We start from the raw sequence: 15,401 nt of genomic DNA, 5'->3' as shown, positions 1-15,401 counted from the left end.
CATCCTCATGCTGAAAGCCTCGCAGTTGCCTTTCTGCTACTCAAAGTGGTCTTACCCTTGGATCTGCTCAGAGGGGCCATGAGATTGAGAGATTGAATAGACACCGATGATTCACAAACTGGTGGTTCGAGGTAGTTAGCCTTGTTGGATTGGGAAGCACTGTCCCCACCCCCTCTCCATGTCAGAAAGTTGTAGATCCTGCCTTTAAACCCCCCCCCAAAGGCTAGAGCTATTAAAAACCAGGGAGGGAACCCACAGAACGCTGAGGGGAAATACATTTTCTGCTGTTAGAGATTTTCCGCAAAACCAGTCATTTGGATGTGGCATCACCTACAAAACCATCCTTAAGCATCCTGGAGTAGGTGATAGGAGCTTCCTTCTTGAACTACTGCAGTCTGTGATGATGATGTCAATTTAAGAAGGTTATTTTGTCCTTTTTTTTCAAGAGAGGTCATAATGGCAGAGGTGCTGAAACGGCTACTTTAACAATGGAAGGGGAGTGGCCAGTTCTCCCAGTTCAGGTTTATTTCTAGTTTGGTTTAGTTGTAGTGGTCAGTAGCTGCTACAGTGCAAAAAAGGTTCCATGTTTCAGCAGATGATTCTTGACTGGCTTCTCTGTATAAAATTTCTCCTGCCTGTCAGAACCTGTGTTTGAATTTACTTTTTCCCAAGGGGATATGTTTATGTGATGTTACAGGAAGTGGAACAGCTCCATAGTTAACTTCCTACATCGAGTCAGTTAAGTTTTCCAATAGTTAAGTTATTCTAAATTCTGTTTTCTTTTGTTCGTGCTTCAACTGTAGTGTTTAAATATATTCTGTTTTACTTAAAGCTGAGTAGTTTGACCAGCTGCATCACACCTGGAATATCGACTACACATTTGTTTTTTAAAGTAAGAAAAAGATAGGGTCTGGGCTATCTTCTTAAAATATTCTGGTCTGGTCCATATCAAGTCCATGTGTTGCAGGTGGACCCATAATGCTGTTAGGGATGGAATTCCCAGGATATTGACCTAGTCACACTGAAGGAATGGTGATATATTTCCAAGTCAGGATGGTGAGGGGATGCAGAGGGGACCTTGCAGGGGTGGTATTCCAAGTATCTGCTGCCCTTATTGTATTAGATGGAAGTGGTTGTGGATTTGGACGGTGTTGTATTAGGAGCTTTGATGAGTTGCTGCAGTCTATTTCAGAGAAAGACCATAGAATGTTTGATGAGAACAATGTAATTATTAGTAAGTTTTGAGAAGATTTGTAGCTCAGGTTGAGGTCCTGGATGTAGGTTTACTCGCTGAGCTGGAAGGTTCATTTTCAGATGTTTCGCCACCATTCTAGGTAACATCTTCAGTGGGCCTTCAGACGAAGTACTGCTGGTGTTTCCTGCTTTCAATTTATAGGTTTGAGTTTCCTTGGGCTGGTGATGTCATTTCATGCAGTTATGTCATTTCCTATGGTGATGTCATTTCCTGCTCTTTTTCTTACGGCGTGGTAAATGGGGTCCAAGTGTTTGTTGATAGAGTTCCGGTTGGAATGTCATGCTTCTAGGAATTCTCATGCGTACCTCTGTTTGGCTTGTCCTAGGACTCACCCCTACATCAAAGACATCTCGGAAGTGACTGCCCGACTACTCAGACCCCTTGGCATCATGGTAGCCCACAAACCCACCAGCACACTAAAACAGCAGCAAATGAACTTGAAAGACCCTATACAGACAACAAGCAAAATTAATGTCATTTACAAAATACTGTGCAAGAACTGTAACAAACACTACATTGGACAAACAGGCAGAAAACTAGCCACCAGGATACATGAACATCAACTAGCCACAAAATGACATGACCCTCTCTCACTAGTATACTCACATACAGATAAGGAAGGACACCACTTCAACTTGCACAACACATCCATCCTAGAACAAACCAAACCAAGACATGCACAAGAATGCCTAGAAGCATGGCATTCCAACCAAAACTCTATCAACAAACACATTCACTTGGACCCCATTTACCACCCCCTGAGAAAAAGAACAGGAAATGTTATCACCATAGGAAAATGACATCACCCCAGGAAATGACATCACCAACCCAAGGAAACCCAAACATATAAATAGAATGCAGGAAATACCAGCAGTGCTTCGTCCAGAGGCCCACTGAAGATGGTACCTAGTGTGGTGACGTCTAATAATGAACCTTCCAGCTCAGCGAGCATACCTACATCCATTGTAAGATATTTTTCTAATTCTGTCTTTTTTGTGATATTGCTGAAAAGGGGCATATTTTGTCAAAGATTATTGTCTTGCAAAAATCAGGACACTTTGCAAGAATACCAAAAAAGGGAAAACAATTCATATACTGAGCGAGAAAGTACATTGAGAGCAAGAGAGCAGCTAGAGAGACAAGTAGGGCCCCTTAAAGATCAAAGAGGTCATTTTTGTGTTGAACCTCAGGGTATAGAACAGACATTAAATGAACATTCCACGTCAGTTTTACTGTGAAGAAAGAAATGGAGGATAGAGAACTCATGGAAATAAATATTGCTGCTTTGAAAACAATGCACATCACAGAAAAGGAAGTGCTGGAGGTCTTAGAAAATATAAAGGTGGATAACTCTCCAGCACCTGATCTAATATACCACAGGACGTTGTGGGGTGTTAGGGAGGAAATTGCTGGGCCCCTTGCAGAAATATTTATATCATCCATAAATACGAGTGAGGTGCTGAATGACTGGAGAGTGGCTAATGTTGTGCCTTTATTTAAGAGGTGATGTAAGGAGAAGCCTGGGAACTTTAGACCTGCGAGTCTGACTTTGGTGGTGGCTAAGTTGTTGGAAGAGATTCTAAATTCTAGCATTTATATGCATTTGAAGAGGGAAGGAATGATTAGGGATAGTCAGTGTGGTTTTGTGTGAGGAAAATCACGTCTTACAAATGTGATTGAGTTTTTTGAGGAATTAACCAAGAAGATTGATGAAGGTGGCGTGACAGAAATTGTTTTCTTGGACTTTAATAAATCCTTTGACAAGGTTCTGCATAGTAGACTATTTACTAAAGGTACATCACATGGGATTCAGAGTGAGCTTGCCAGTTGGATACAAAATTGGCTTAATGGTCGGAGATAGAGGGTGATGGTGGAGGGTTGATTTTCAGACTGGAGGTTTGTTACCAGTGGTGTTCCACAGGGATTGGTACTGGGTCCACTTTTATTTGACATTTATATGAACAATTTTAATGAGAATATAGATGGCATTGTTAGTAAGTTTGCAGATGTTACCAAAATTAGTGGTATAGTGGACAGTGAAGAAGGCTATCTGAGATTACAAAGAGATTTTGATCAATTGGGTCAAAGGGCTGGTGAGTGGCAGATGGAGTTTAATTTTGCTAAATGTGAGTTATTGCATTTTGGTAAAACAAACAAGGACAGGACTTATACAATTAAAAATAGGTCCTTGGGTGGTGTGGTAGAACAGAGAGACCTAGGGTTTCAGGTACATAATTCTTTTAAGTTTGCATCACATGTGGACAGATTGGTTTAGCATGCTAGCCTTCATTGCTCAGACCTTTAAGTGTTGGAGTTGGGACATCATCTTGAAGTTGTACAGGACTTTGGTGAGGCCTCTTCTGGAGTATTATGTCCAGTTCTAGTCTCTCTGTTCTCGGAAGGATATTATTAAACTGGAGAGGGTTCAGAAGAGATTTACCAGGATATTGCCGGGAATGGAGGGTTTGAGTATTAGGACAGGCTGGATTGTCTAGACATGTTTTTGACTGGAGTGGAGGAGGTTGAGGGGTGACCTTATAGAGGTTTATAAAACCATAAGGGGTACAGATAAGGTGACTGGCAGGTGTCTTTCACCTAAAGTGAGCTCTTTCAAGGCAAGGGGGCATATTTTTAAGGTGAGAGGAGAAAGTTATTAAAAAGACACGAGGGACAATTTTTTAACACAGAGTGTGGTTCATGTGTGGCATGAACTGCCAAAGAAAGTGGTGAATGTGGGTACAATTACAACATTTAAAAGAATTTTGGATAAGTATATGAATAAGAAACGTTTAGTGGGTCTAGTTTAATTTAGGATTATGTTCGGCACGGACTGGTTGGACCAAAGGGTTTGTTTCCGTACTGTATAACTCAGTAAAATGTGTCTTTTCTCAGCAGTACTCCAGTTCTGCACTACCATCTGTTGTGATATATTGTCATTCTCCACAGGTTTCAGTCAGAATGGCTGGACAATGGAGACACCGGACAGGGTGACAGGTAGGGAAGGGAAGATCACTCTTCTGATCTGTAAGTTCACTCATCCTCACCCAGGATATCAAGGAAACATTACTGTTACATGGAAGAAGATGTGGACTAATCTGGTGCTTTACAGTTACACAAACTATCCAACGCTGAACTCGCAGAGCGTGGTGTTTGAGAATATGATCCACCAGAATATTAATGAGCGTTACCAAGCACTGGGAAATCCAAGGGAGAATGATGCTTCCATAATCATCAAACAGCTGTCTCTACATGATAACTATCAGCAGTATCTTTGCCTTGTGAATCTGAGTCACTATCCCAAAGTAACATCACAGAGCTCAGGTCAAACAATTATTGTGATACCAGGTAAGGCTTTGTTCAATGTTTTTGAATCAAATTGTCAATGATTGGGTCGGAGAGTCATGCAATACGGATGGGGGCCATTCACCCCTTCACATTCATGCTAGCTACCCAACCCTCCCATTCCCTTTCCCCTCACTCCATAGTCCTATAACATCTTCTTTTTCAGGAGTAAATCGAACTCCTGAACCCCAGTTTGAGAGCTGGCCTGTCTTGAAACATGCTTTTGAAGTGGCACAGTGGCAGTGCCAGGGATGAGGGTTCGACCCCACCCTCAGGCGACTGTCTGTGTGGAGTTTGCACACTCTCCGGTGTCTGCGTGGGTTTCCTCCGGGTGCTCCGGTTTCCTCCCACAGTCCAAAGGTGTGCAGGTTAGGTGGCTTTGCCATGGAAAATTGCCTGTAGTGTCCAGGTATGTGCAGGCTTGGTGGGTTAACCATGGGAATGGCAAGGTTACAGGGATAGGGTTTGCCTGGGTGGGATGCTCTTCGAAGGGTCGGTGAGTCACTTGATGGGCCGAATGGCCTGCTTCCACACTCTAGAGATTCTATGATTCATTCAACTTGGTAATCCTGTGTAGATAGAATGTGTAACTGAAGACTCTCTCACTTGAACATTGAGATTTGTAGGATTGAGTAGAATGAGCCAATACCATTTTGAAGAATGAGAGGTGATCACCTTGCAAAGTATAAACTTTAGTGACGCTTTGGCTGAGGGGTTAATAAAGAAGCTGTTGCAGACATTCTGACTGGACTGTTCAGAACGAGGAGTCGCAGTCCTAGCATGATGGATTGGATCCACAGACTGAGGTGAGGAGAAATGTCTTCACTTGGAGGATGAGGAATTGTCAGGATTCTCTGACTCAGAGAGCTGCGGATGTTCAGAGATTGTATGATTCAAGTCCAAAATATATTTGGATCTTTGTGCTTTAAGGGAAACAAAAACTCTGAGAATAGTATGGGAAGGTGAGAATTCTGCACCATACTGAGCAGACATGAGCTCAGTTATGTGCGCACGGGAAAGCTGGCTATCCAAACAGTGCTGGAGCAGATTCAAAGGGCAGAATGGCCTCATCGTGTTGTAACTCCAAACCACCAAGCTCTTCCCAAATTTTAAAAAACACCATCCAATTAAACCTCCTCTGCACCTTGTCGATGTCAGCTGGAGCTTAGCACCCTCCCCTCTCTGAGTTCAAAATTTGTGGGTTCAAGTTGGATTCCAGCAACTGTGACCATAGCCCAGGTTGACCCGCCCAGTGTTGTTCTGAAGGAGTGCTGCACTGTTGGAACAGCCATCTTTCCTGTACGAATATGACTGAGCTCACATCCGCTCAGTAAACAGGGTGAAAAAGTTCTCATGGAGATGATATGAGAAGAAGCAATTATAACTTATAGAATCTCTACAGTACGGAAGCAGGCCATTCAGCCCATCAAGTCCACACCAACACTCTGAAGAGCATTCCACCCAGACCAACCTTATCCCTGCAACCCTGCATTTCCCACAGCTAACCCACCTAGCCTGCACATCCCCATACACTATGGGCAATTTAGCATGGCCAACCCACCCTAACCTGCACATCTTTGACCTGTGAGAGGAAACCCAAAAGACACAGGGAGAAAATGGAAAGTCCACACAAAGAGTCACCCAAGGCTGGAATCAAGCCTGGGTCCTTAGTGCTGTGGGGCAGCAGTGCTAACCACTGACCCATGTGCTGCCCCAATTTCTCAAGTGTCCTGACAAACACATGTCCCCAGATTACTGGGGCATCACGACATTGCTTGCAGAGGCTGCTGCGCAGCAATCGGCTCCGGTTTCCCCCATTGCAACAGATACTTTGTTGGAATCACAATATTTTTGGCCGACTTGTGGAATGTGGAAGTTGCAGCAAAAGCACCTGCAGGCTTTTCTTTAATTTTTGTGAAGGTGCGCTCACTTTCTGTTTTCATGAATATTCCACAAACACAAGCACATTGCAAATCGTCTTCCTGCTCCATGTGACATTCTGTGAAATCCTTCTCTGTCTCAGCTGTGAAAAATGATTCGGTGCCAGTGACTGGGAAGAAGGGAGGTTCTGCTACGCTGCCCTGTGCCTTTAACCCCCCCGAGTGGCTGTCCCAGTCCGTCACTGTCCTCTGGATGAAGGACAATCCACATGAGGAGTCCACTGTCTTGAATCAGACTCGTTCCCTCAATGCTAGTTCTCATTACACTGACTCGGTCACTGTAAATGAAGGACAGCAATATGAACTGATTGGAGACCTAACCCAAGGAGACGCCTCCATCAGGATAAGAGACCTGCGGCTGAACGATTCCAGTGATTATTTCTGTCGTGTCCACATCAGGATTGAGAATCAGGAAAATGTGACTCAGGATGTGTTGAGACTCCAGGCATTCGGTAAGGAAACATCTGTAATAACATCATTTTCAATTACCTCCACCATTCACCATTAGCTTGTTGATTAGCTCCATTTGCCCACATATTGAGAAGGTGGTAGGAGCTGCCTTGTTGAAACATTACAATCCATTTGCTGGAGTAGCCTCCCACTGTGTGTCCCAGGCCCAACCATCTTCAGCTGCTTCATCAATGGCCTTCCCTCCATCATAAGGTCAGAAGTGGGGGGATGTTCGCCGATGATTGTGTAATGTTCAACACCATTTGCAACTCCTCAGATACTGAAGCAGTCTATGCCCAAATGCAATCAGATCTGCTCAATATCCAGGCTTAGGCTGTCAAGAGGCAAGAAACATTCACACCACGCAGGTGCCAGACTGCCAACATCTAATATCACCCCTTGCCATTCAATGGTATTACTGTCACTGAATCCCACACTAACATCATCCTGGGGTTTAACTTTGGCCACAACTGGATTAACCACTACAGTGGCTACAAGAGCAGATCAGAAGCTGGGAATACTGCAGTGAATAACTCACCTCCTGACTCCCCAAAGCCTGTCCATTATCTACAAGGTACAAGTCAGGAGTGTGTTGGAATACTCCCCACTTGCCTGGATGGGGGCAGCTCCAACAATACTCAAGAAGATTAACACCATCCAGAACAGTGCAGTTCACTTGATTGACACCACACCCACTCCCTCCACTACTGACGCACAGAAACAGCAGTGTGCATTATCTACAAGATACACTGCAGAAATTCAGCAAGGCACCTTAGAAAAGAAACTTCCACACTTACGACCTTCATCATCTGGAAGGACAAGGGCAGCAGATACATGGGAACACCATCCCCTCCAAGCCGCTCACCAACCTGATTTGGAAATATATCACCATTCCTAGAGTGTCGCTGGGTCGAAATCCTGGAATTCCCTCCCTCAGGGCATTGTGGGCAATCTGTTGTAAATGGATGGCAGCGGTTCAAGAAGGCAGCTCACCACCACCTTCTCAAGGGGCAAATAGGGACAGACCAATAAATGTGGCCCAGCCTGTGGCACCCAAATATCATGGATAAATGAGATAAACTTACATGTGTTTCTCTCTCTCTTTCCCTCGCGAAGCTCCAGCCACAATCCTGAAGCTGTCATCTGTGAGAGAGAACGGAATTGGAAACACCATCGTGTGCCAGGTGGAAGGAGAGCCACTTGCCAACATCACATGGGTAGACCCTGAAGGCAGCCTCGTGCCTGGGGACAGCAGGGACACAATAGTCAGCCGAGTGCCAGGGAGACATCAGACCCTGGGAAAGTTCCGTAACCCGGCACTGAGAGGGACGTACAGCTGTGTGGCTGAAAACAAACATGGGAGGGACACTCGTCAGATTGACTACCCCTCCACTGGTGACAACTACTCCAATTTCATCGTGGGAATGCTGTGCCTGATTCCTTTAATCAAATTTCTCCTCCTTCTGGTGACGGGGATCATTCTCTTCATGAAGATAAAAGGTTCGTTCACTTGTCTTTATCTGTTTGGTGATTTAAAGCAGGAATGAGAAAGAAAGTGAGATAGCTACCTCCTAAATGTGACCGAAAATAATTAGATAAGCAAAAAGCTGCCAACTCTGGAGATCTGAAATAAAAACAGAATTGCTGGAGAAACTCAGCAGGTCTGGCAGAGAGAGAAACAGTTAACATTTTGACTCATGTTGGGCCCCATAAGACCACAAGATGTAGGAAAAGAGGTCGGCCGTTCAACCATCACATGCTCTGTCATTCAATGAAATTGTGGCTGATCTGATCATCCTCAACTTCCCTTTCCTTATCCCTATAACCCTTGATTCCCTGAGTGATTAAAGATCTGTCTGCCTCTGCTCTGAATATAGAGTCATAGAGACGTACAGCACCGAAACAGACCCTCCGGTCCAACTTGTCCATGCCGACCAATCTAGTCCCACCTGCCAGCACCCGGCCCATGACCCTCCAAACCCTTCCTATTCATATACCCATCCAGATGCCTTTTAAATGTTGTAATTGTACCAGCCTCCATCACTTCCTCTGGCAGCTCATTCCATACATGTACCACCCTCTGTGTGAAAACGTTGCCCCTTAGGTCTCTTTTATATCTTTCCCCTCTCGCCCTAAACCTATGCCCTGGACTCCCCCACCCCAGGGAAGAGACTTTGTCTATTTATCCTATCTATGCCCCTCATGATTTTATACTCAACAAAAGTGGGCAAAGGAGTGGCAGATGGAGTACAATGTGGGAAAGTGTGATGCCATGCACTTTGGTAGGCAAAATAGAGGCATGGACCATTTTTCTAAATGGGGAGAAAATTCAGAAATCTGAAGTGCAAAGAGACTTGGGAGTCCTACTCCAGGTTTCTCTTAAGGTAAACTTGCAGGTTGAGTCAGTAGTTAGGAAGGCAATTACAATGTTGTCATTCATCTCGAGAGCACTAGAATATAAAAGCATGATCTACTTCTGAGGCTCCATAAGACTCTGGTCAGACCACATTTAGAGTATTGTGAGCAATGTTTCAGCCTCACACCTCAGAGAGAGGAGTGGTTCCAGAGGAGTTCATGAGAATGATCTTAGGTATAAAAGGCTGAACATGTGAGGAATGTTTGAGGACTCTAGGACTATACTCAATGGAGTTTAGAAGGATGGGGGGGGATCTAATTGAAACAAGCAGAATACTGAACGACCTGGACAGAGTGGATGTTAGGAAGACGTTTCCATTGGTAGGAGAGACTAGGGCATAGCTTAGAGTAAAGGAAAGACCCTTTGGAATGGCGATTATAGAGTAATAGAGATGTACAGCATGAAAGCAGACCCTTCGGTCCAACCCGTCCATGCTGACCAGATATCCCAGGGAGACACTTCTTTAGCCAGAGAGTGGTGAATCTTTGGAATTCATTACCACAGAAGGTCGTGGAGGCCGATCATTGAGCATATTTAAAACATAGATTGAGAAGTTTTTGATTGCAAAGGGGATCAAAGGTTACGGGGAGAAAGTGGGAGAATGGGGTTGAAAAACCTATGAGCCATGATGGAATGGCAGAACAGTCTCAATGGGCTGAATGGCCTAATTTCTGCTCCTATGTCATATGGTCTTATGGACCTAGCCTCTGCAGTAAGGAATTCCACAGATTCACAACCCTCTGGGAGAAGAGCTGAAAATATTAACTCAATTACACTCTTTGCAGATAATAAAAATATAAACCTACTTTAGCCAAGCCTGATAAAGAAATTGTGGAATAATAGTTCTGTTACTGAGCCTAGTAACCTGGACCATTCTGAGGTCAACATCCCACTACAGCAGCTGTGACATTTCAGGTGTGATAAGTCTGGAATACGATACATATCTTATCACTGACTGTGAAGCTATTGGATTGTTGTAAAAACAGATCAAATCATGATGTTTGGGAAAGGGAATCCTCTGTCATTGTTGACAGTGTGGTGCTGGTAAAACACGGCAGATCAGGCAGCATCCAAGGAGCAGGAGAATCAATGTTTCGGGCATAAGCCCTTCATCATGAAGTCCTTTCCTGATGAAGGGCTTATGCCCAAAACATTGATTCTCCTGCTCCTCAGATGCTGCCTGACCTGCTGTGTTTTTCCAGCACCACAGTCTCGACTCTGACAGAGTGCTTACTTTCTCCTAATCCTCTGTTGTTTCCCTGTCTGGCCTACATGGCTACTGCTAGCTGCTCTCTGAAAGAATAGAAAAAGTCGTTATTGCCTTTCCCTTGTTGCCCCTTGAGAAGGTGGTGGTGAGTTGCCTTCTTGAACCGCTGCACTCCACGTGTGGTGGGTTGACCCACAATACCCTTAGGGATGGAATTCCAGGATTTTGACCCAGCAACACCGAAGGAACAATAATATATTGCTGTTTTGCCATTGTTGGTACTGGCACCTTAGCCAATGCAGTGAGTCCATTCGTTTTCATTCCTTTGATCCTTTATCATGGTTGATACAACTGAATGGCTCACGTAGCCATTGTAGAGGGCAGATCAGAATTAACCACATAGCTATGGGTCTGGAGTCACATGTAGGCCAGACCAGGTAAGGATGGCAGATTTCCTTCCTGAAGGGACATTAGGGACCCAGATGGGGTTTTCCTGCCAATTAGCAATGATTTCACGACCATCATTGCATTTCTAATTAGTAGTTTTAATTAACTCTAACCCATCTGCCCTGGTGGAATTCGAACCTGGATACCCAGGACACTATCTGGAATCTCTAGATTTCTGGCCCAGTGATGATAGCACAATTTCACTGGCTCTCCCCAAACTAAAGACTATTTGTTGCACCAGGAGGATGGGAGGGATATTCAAACGGTGACTCACCACCATCACCTCATCAGTAGTACCTACATCCCAGCAGATGATGGCGCAGTGGTAATGTCATTGAGGTCCCAGGTTAGTGCATGGGTTCAAGTCCAACCCATGGAATTTAATGTCAACCAGTCAAATATGGACAGAACTAGGTAAAAATGACAGACCATCCCGTAAAAGAGATGTTAACGAACCAGATGGACTTTTACAGGAAATCAGTGACAATCATAATGAGAATTAATATTCCAGTGGCTGCCCTGATAGGATTTGAACCCATGTTCCCAGTACATTCTCCTGGACTGCTTCCTTTTCCAGTAACATCACCAGCACTTCCCCAAGTGAATGTTACTGGAGCTGCACTCATCTGGACAAATGGGGTCTTCCATCACACCCAGTAGACTATGTGCATGAACAGTATAACATCTCTACAGATTTCAATGTCCTTCAAAACACTTAAGCATGTTTCTCAACTTTAAGGTTGGATCTCTGGCCTTATGATTCATAGTTTTATTCCAATCTTATCTGATGCTCTGGCTATCCCTCATACATGGTGAAAGTGAGGACTGCAGATGGTGGAGATTAGAGTCGAGGGTGTGGTGCTGGAAAAGCCCTGATGAAGGGCTTTTGCCTGAAATGTCCATTTTCCTGCTTCTCAGATCATTCATATACAGCAAATTTAAAATACTGAATGGCTAATGGATGAACAACACTTGAACATTGCATTTCTCTTTCTTCCCACAGATTAATTGACCGTCAAATGGAATGAGAGACACCCATGACCCTTTCTTATTCCCCTGCCTCATCATACCGGGATCTTATACTGAATATGACTCACAATCAGCCATCCAGGGTAGAAGTTTGTCTACCCCTTTTCCCTGCTTTTACTTTTTCGCTCTGTGGTCGATGAGTGGTCCTGAGGGAGTTCTGCACCATTGAGAGGCACCATCTTAAGATGGTGTTAAGATGTTAAGATGGGGTCCTACCTGACTTCTTTGGTGGGAGTGAAAGGCCACAAATTCACTATTTCGATGAAAATCACCCTGGGATCCTGACTAAAATTTATCTCTCAGCTAGTGTCATGAAAATAAAATAGCCCTGTGGTTGTGGGATCTTGCTGTGCTGAAAATGATTGCAGTGTTTCGTTCCTTTCAATTGTGACGAAACTTCCAAAGTCCATGATTGACTGCAGAGAATGTTAGGAAATCGTGCTCTATCCTGCAAATTGTTTTCGTTTGTATTGGAATTTCTCTGTATTTCCTTCTCTTCAAGTTATCCAGGTGTTTCCTGATCTATATTCCAGACCTCTGCTGCTGTGTTGAATCTATCTGTCTCTGACATTTCCCACTGGTTTCCAGCTTCCATGCATGGTTCAGCAATTCTGCTTGTGATGTTGGCATCTCCAACAGTGGTTTCTTTTCCAGATCCACACCATTATTTCTGGGGTCCCCCATGGAAACCCTCTTGGCCCCAACCACCTTTTATTTACCAGTTGTTCATTGGCCACCAACACTACTGACTTGGGGAGTCAGCTTTCACATGTAGGCACTTGGCAACACTGCATCTCTGCCTCTGTACCCTGGCACAATCAACAGATTGTCTGCCCGTCAGCTTTGGATAGGTGGTGATATCTGCCGGATAAATGTCAGAAACATAGAAACCACAAGAAGAAACATTTCGACCCTTCAAACCTGTTACAGAGTCATAGAGTCAGACAGCATGGAAACGACCCTTTGGTCCATCCAATCCATGCTGACCATCATCCCAAACTAAACTAGTCTCACTGCCTGCGCTTGGCCCATATCCCTCCAAATATTTCTAATTCATGAACTTATCCAAATATCTTTTTAACATTGTAACTGTACCTGCATCTACCACTTCCTCAGGAAGTTCATTTCACACACGAAGCATTCTGTGTAAAAAAAAATGCCCCTCATATCTTTTTTTTAAATCTTACTCCTTTTAACTTAAAAATATGGACCCTAGTCTTGAAATTCCCCATCCTAGGGAAAAGACACCTATTATTAAGTCTATCTATACATCTTATGATTTTATAAACCTCTGTTGGGTTGCCCTTTGACCTCCTGCAGTCCAGTGAAAAGCCCAGCCTATCCAGTCTTTCTTTAGAACTCAGACCCCCTCCATATCCAGCAACATTCTGGTAAATCTCTTCTGAACCCTCTCTAGCTTAAGAAAATCCTTCCTATAACTGGACGACTAGAGCTGTTCCACCCTTTAATATGATCATGGTTGATTCTCTATTTATGTGCTATACTCCCTGCAAGGAGACTAAGGCCATTACTTTATTTCTGTGCTGCACATGACCACCCCACCTTCTAAGGTTGAACCAGGGTGTATGCAAACTTAGAAATAAAATAATGCAGAAGCTGGAAATCTAAAATAAGAATAGAAATTGTTGGTGAAACTCAGCAGGTCTGATGGAGAGGCAGAGTCAGAGTTAATGTCTTCAATCGAAAATGACTCTACTTTGGCAAATTTGAAAATTGTCTCCCTGCTGCTGTGGAACTTAAAGGAGCTATGAGACAGAATGGGATTTCTTTTCCATTCTCATTTGCAAAACCTAGGTTTCGGCTCCATCCTCTACAACTGGATCCTCAGCTTCCTGACCCACAGACCGCAATCAGTGAAGATAGACAACAGCACCTCCTCCACAATAACTCTGGAGCCCCTCAATGAGGTGTCCTCAGCCCCCTACTCTACTCCCTGTATACCCATGACTGTGTTTCCAAACTCCCAATTAACACCATCTACAAGTTTGCTGATGGCACCACCATTATAGAACTGATATCAAACAATGACGAGTCAGAATAGAGGAAGGGGATAGAGTGCCTGGTGTTATGGTGCAATGAAAACAACCTCTCTCTCAATGTCAGCAAAACCAAAGAACTAATCATTGAGTTCAGGAAGAAAGGAGGAGGATGCACCCTGATCTACATCAATGGAGCTGAGGTGCAGAGAGTCAAGAACGTCAAGTTCCGAGGAGTGATGATAACCAACAATCTGTCCTGGTCCTCCCATATAGATGCGACAGTCAGAAAGGCACAAGAATGCCTCCTCTTCCTCAGGAAGCTCAGGAAATTTGGCATGTCCATAAGGACCCTCACCAACTCCTACAGATGCACCATTGAAAGCATACTGTCCAAGTGCATAACAGCCTGGTACAGCAACTGCTCTGCCCAGGACCATCTGACACAATCGAAGGTTGTGTGCACAGCCCAGACCAAGTTGGAAGCCAACCTCCCATCCACGGACTCCATCTACACTTCTCGATGCCAGGGAAAGGCTGCCAACATCATCAAAACCCCTCTCATCCCAGTAACACCCTCTTCCAGCCTCTTCCATCAAGTAGAAGGTACAGAAGTTTCAATACATGCACCACCAACTTCTTCCCCTCTGTTATTAGACTGCTGATGGATCTCTCTAATTTCAAATCTAACGTTGATCTTGCTTTATGCACCTTCTGTGCAGCCATAACCTAGCATGCCTCGCTCTGCCTAAGCACTCTATGATCTATAGGTCCTTGTTTGCTATGATCTGCCTGTACTACTCGCAAAACAAAACTTTTCACTGTATGTAAGTACATGTGACAACAATAAATCAATTCAAATCAAACTATTTAAGTGCGAGCAGCAGCGGAGAAGGAGCGAGAGCAGCGGAGGAAATGACGTGGACCGGAGGGGCAGTCAGGAAGGAAAGCAGTGACCATATATATCAGCAAGGTGGCTAAACCGAGACTCTACTACTGTAGTGTCTCCCACCTGCCCTCCTCCTCTAACCTAGTTAATAAGTAGGAAAAGCGGGAGCGACGACCAGGGGACTGCCGGTAGTATATCTAGGCAGTGGCTGAACCCGAGACACTACACGTGTTGTGTCTCCCAACCCCCCCCCCTCACACATCCCCCCCCCAACCAAAAATAGGTCTCTGGTTTGTTAAGGTAAGGATTTTCTATTTATCGGTAAATGGTTAAACATTTACTTTTTATGGTTTATCTATTCATTGGTTTTTAGAAAAAGACTATAGCAGAGAAGTACCAGAAAGTATTTTAAATCAAACCTATACAAAG

At 44.2% G+C, this 15,401-nt stretch overlaps 1 protein-coding gene across 4 annotated transcripts in view; it reads left to right on the top strand.

Annotated features, from left to right (window-relative positions):
* LOC122556992 (CD276 antigen homolog) overlaps window positions 1-15,159 on the top strand; it is a 75,634-nt gene extending 60,475 nt beyond the window's left edge. Inside the window, exons 2-6 of one of the 4 annotated variants that reach the window (XM_087974659.1) lie at window positions 1,581-2,220; window positions 4,202-4,600; window positions 6,621-6,989; window positions 8,104-8,487; window positions 12,061-15,158. In XM_087974659.1, the coding sequence (XP_087830785.1) occupies window positions 4,225-4,600; window positions 6,621-6,989; window positions 8,104-8,487; window positions 12,061-12,065 (1,134 nt within the window). In that variant the 5' untranslated portion in view covers window positions 1,581-2,220; window positions 4,202-4,224 and the 3' untranslated portion in view covers window positions 12,066-15,158. Of the gene's footprint in view, window positions 1-1,580; window positions 2,221-4,201; window positions 4,601-6,620; window positions 6,990-8,103; window positions 8,488-12,060 lie in introns of all 4 variants that reach the window. The other 3 variants (XM_043704226.2, XM_087974651.1, XM_043704229.2) reach the window with 3 other exon arrangements.
* The last annotated feature ends 242 nt before the right edge of the window (window positions 15,160-15,401 follow it).

Source organism: Chiloscyllium plagiosum, unplaced genomic scaffold (genome assembly GCF_037043375.1).
Source record: "Chiloscyllium plagiosum isolate Xiang-an unplaced genomic scaffold, Cpla_swu_hap1 HiC_scaffold_2, whole genome shotgun sequence".
Taxonomy (NCBI): Eukaryota; Metazoa; Chordata; class Chondrichthyes; order Orectolobiformes; family Hemiscylliidae; genus Chiloscyllium; species Chiloscyllium plagiosum.
This window is presented reverse-complemented; position numbering and strand designations above follow the sequence as displayed.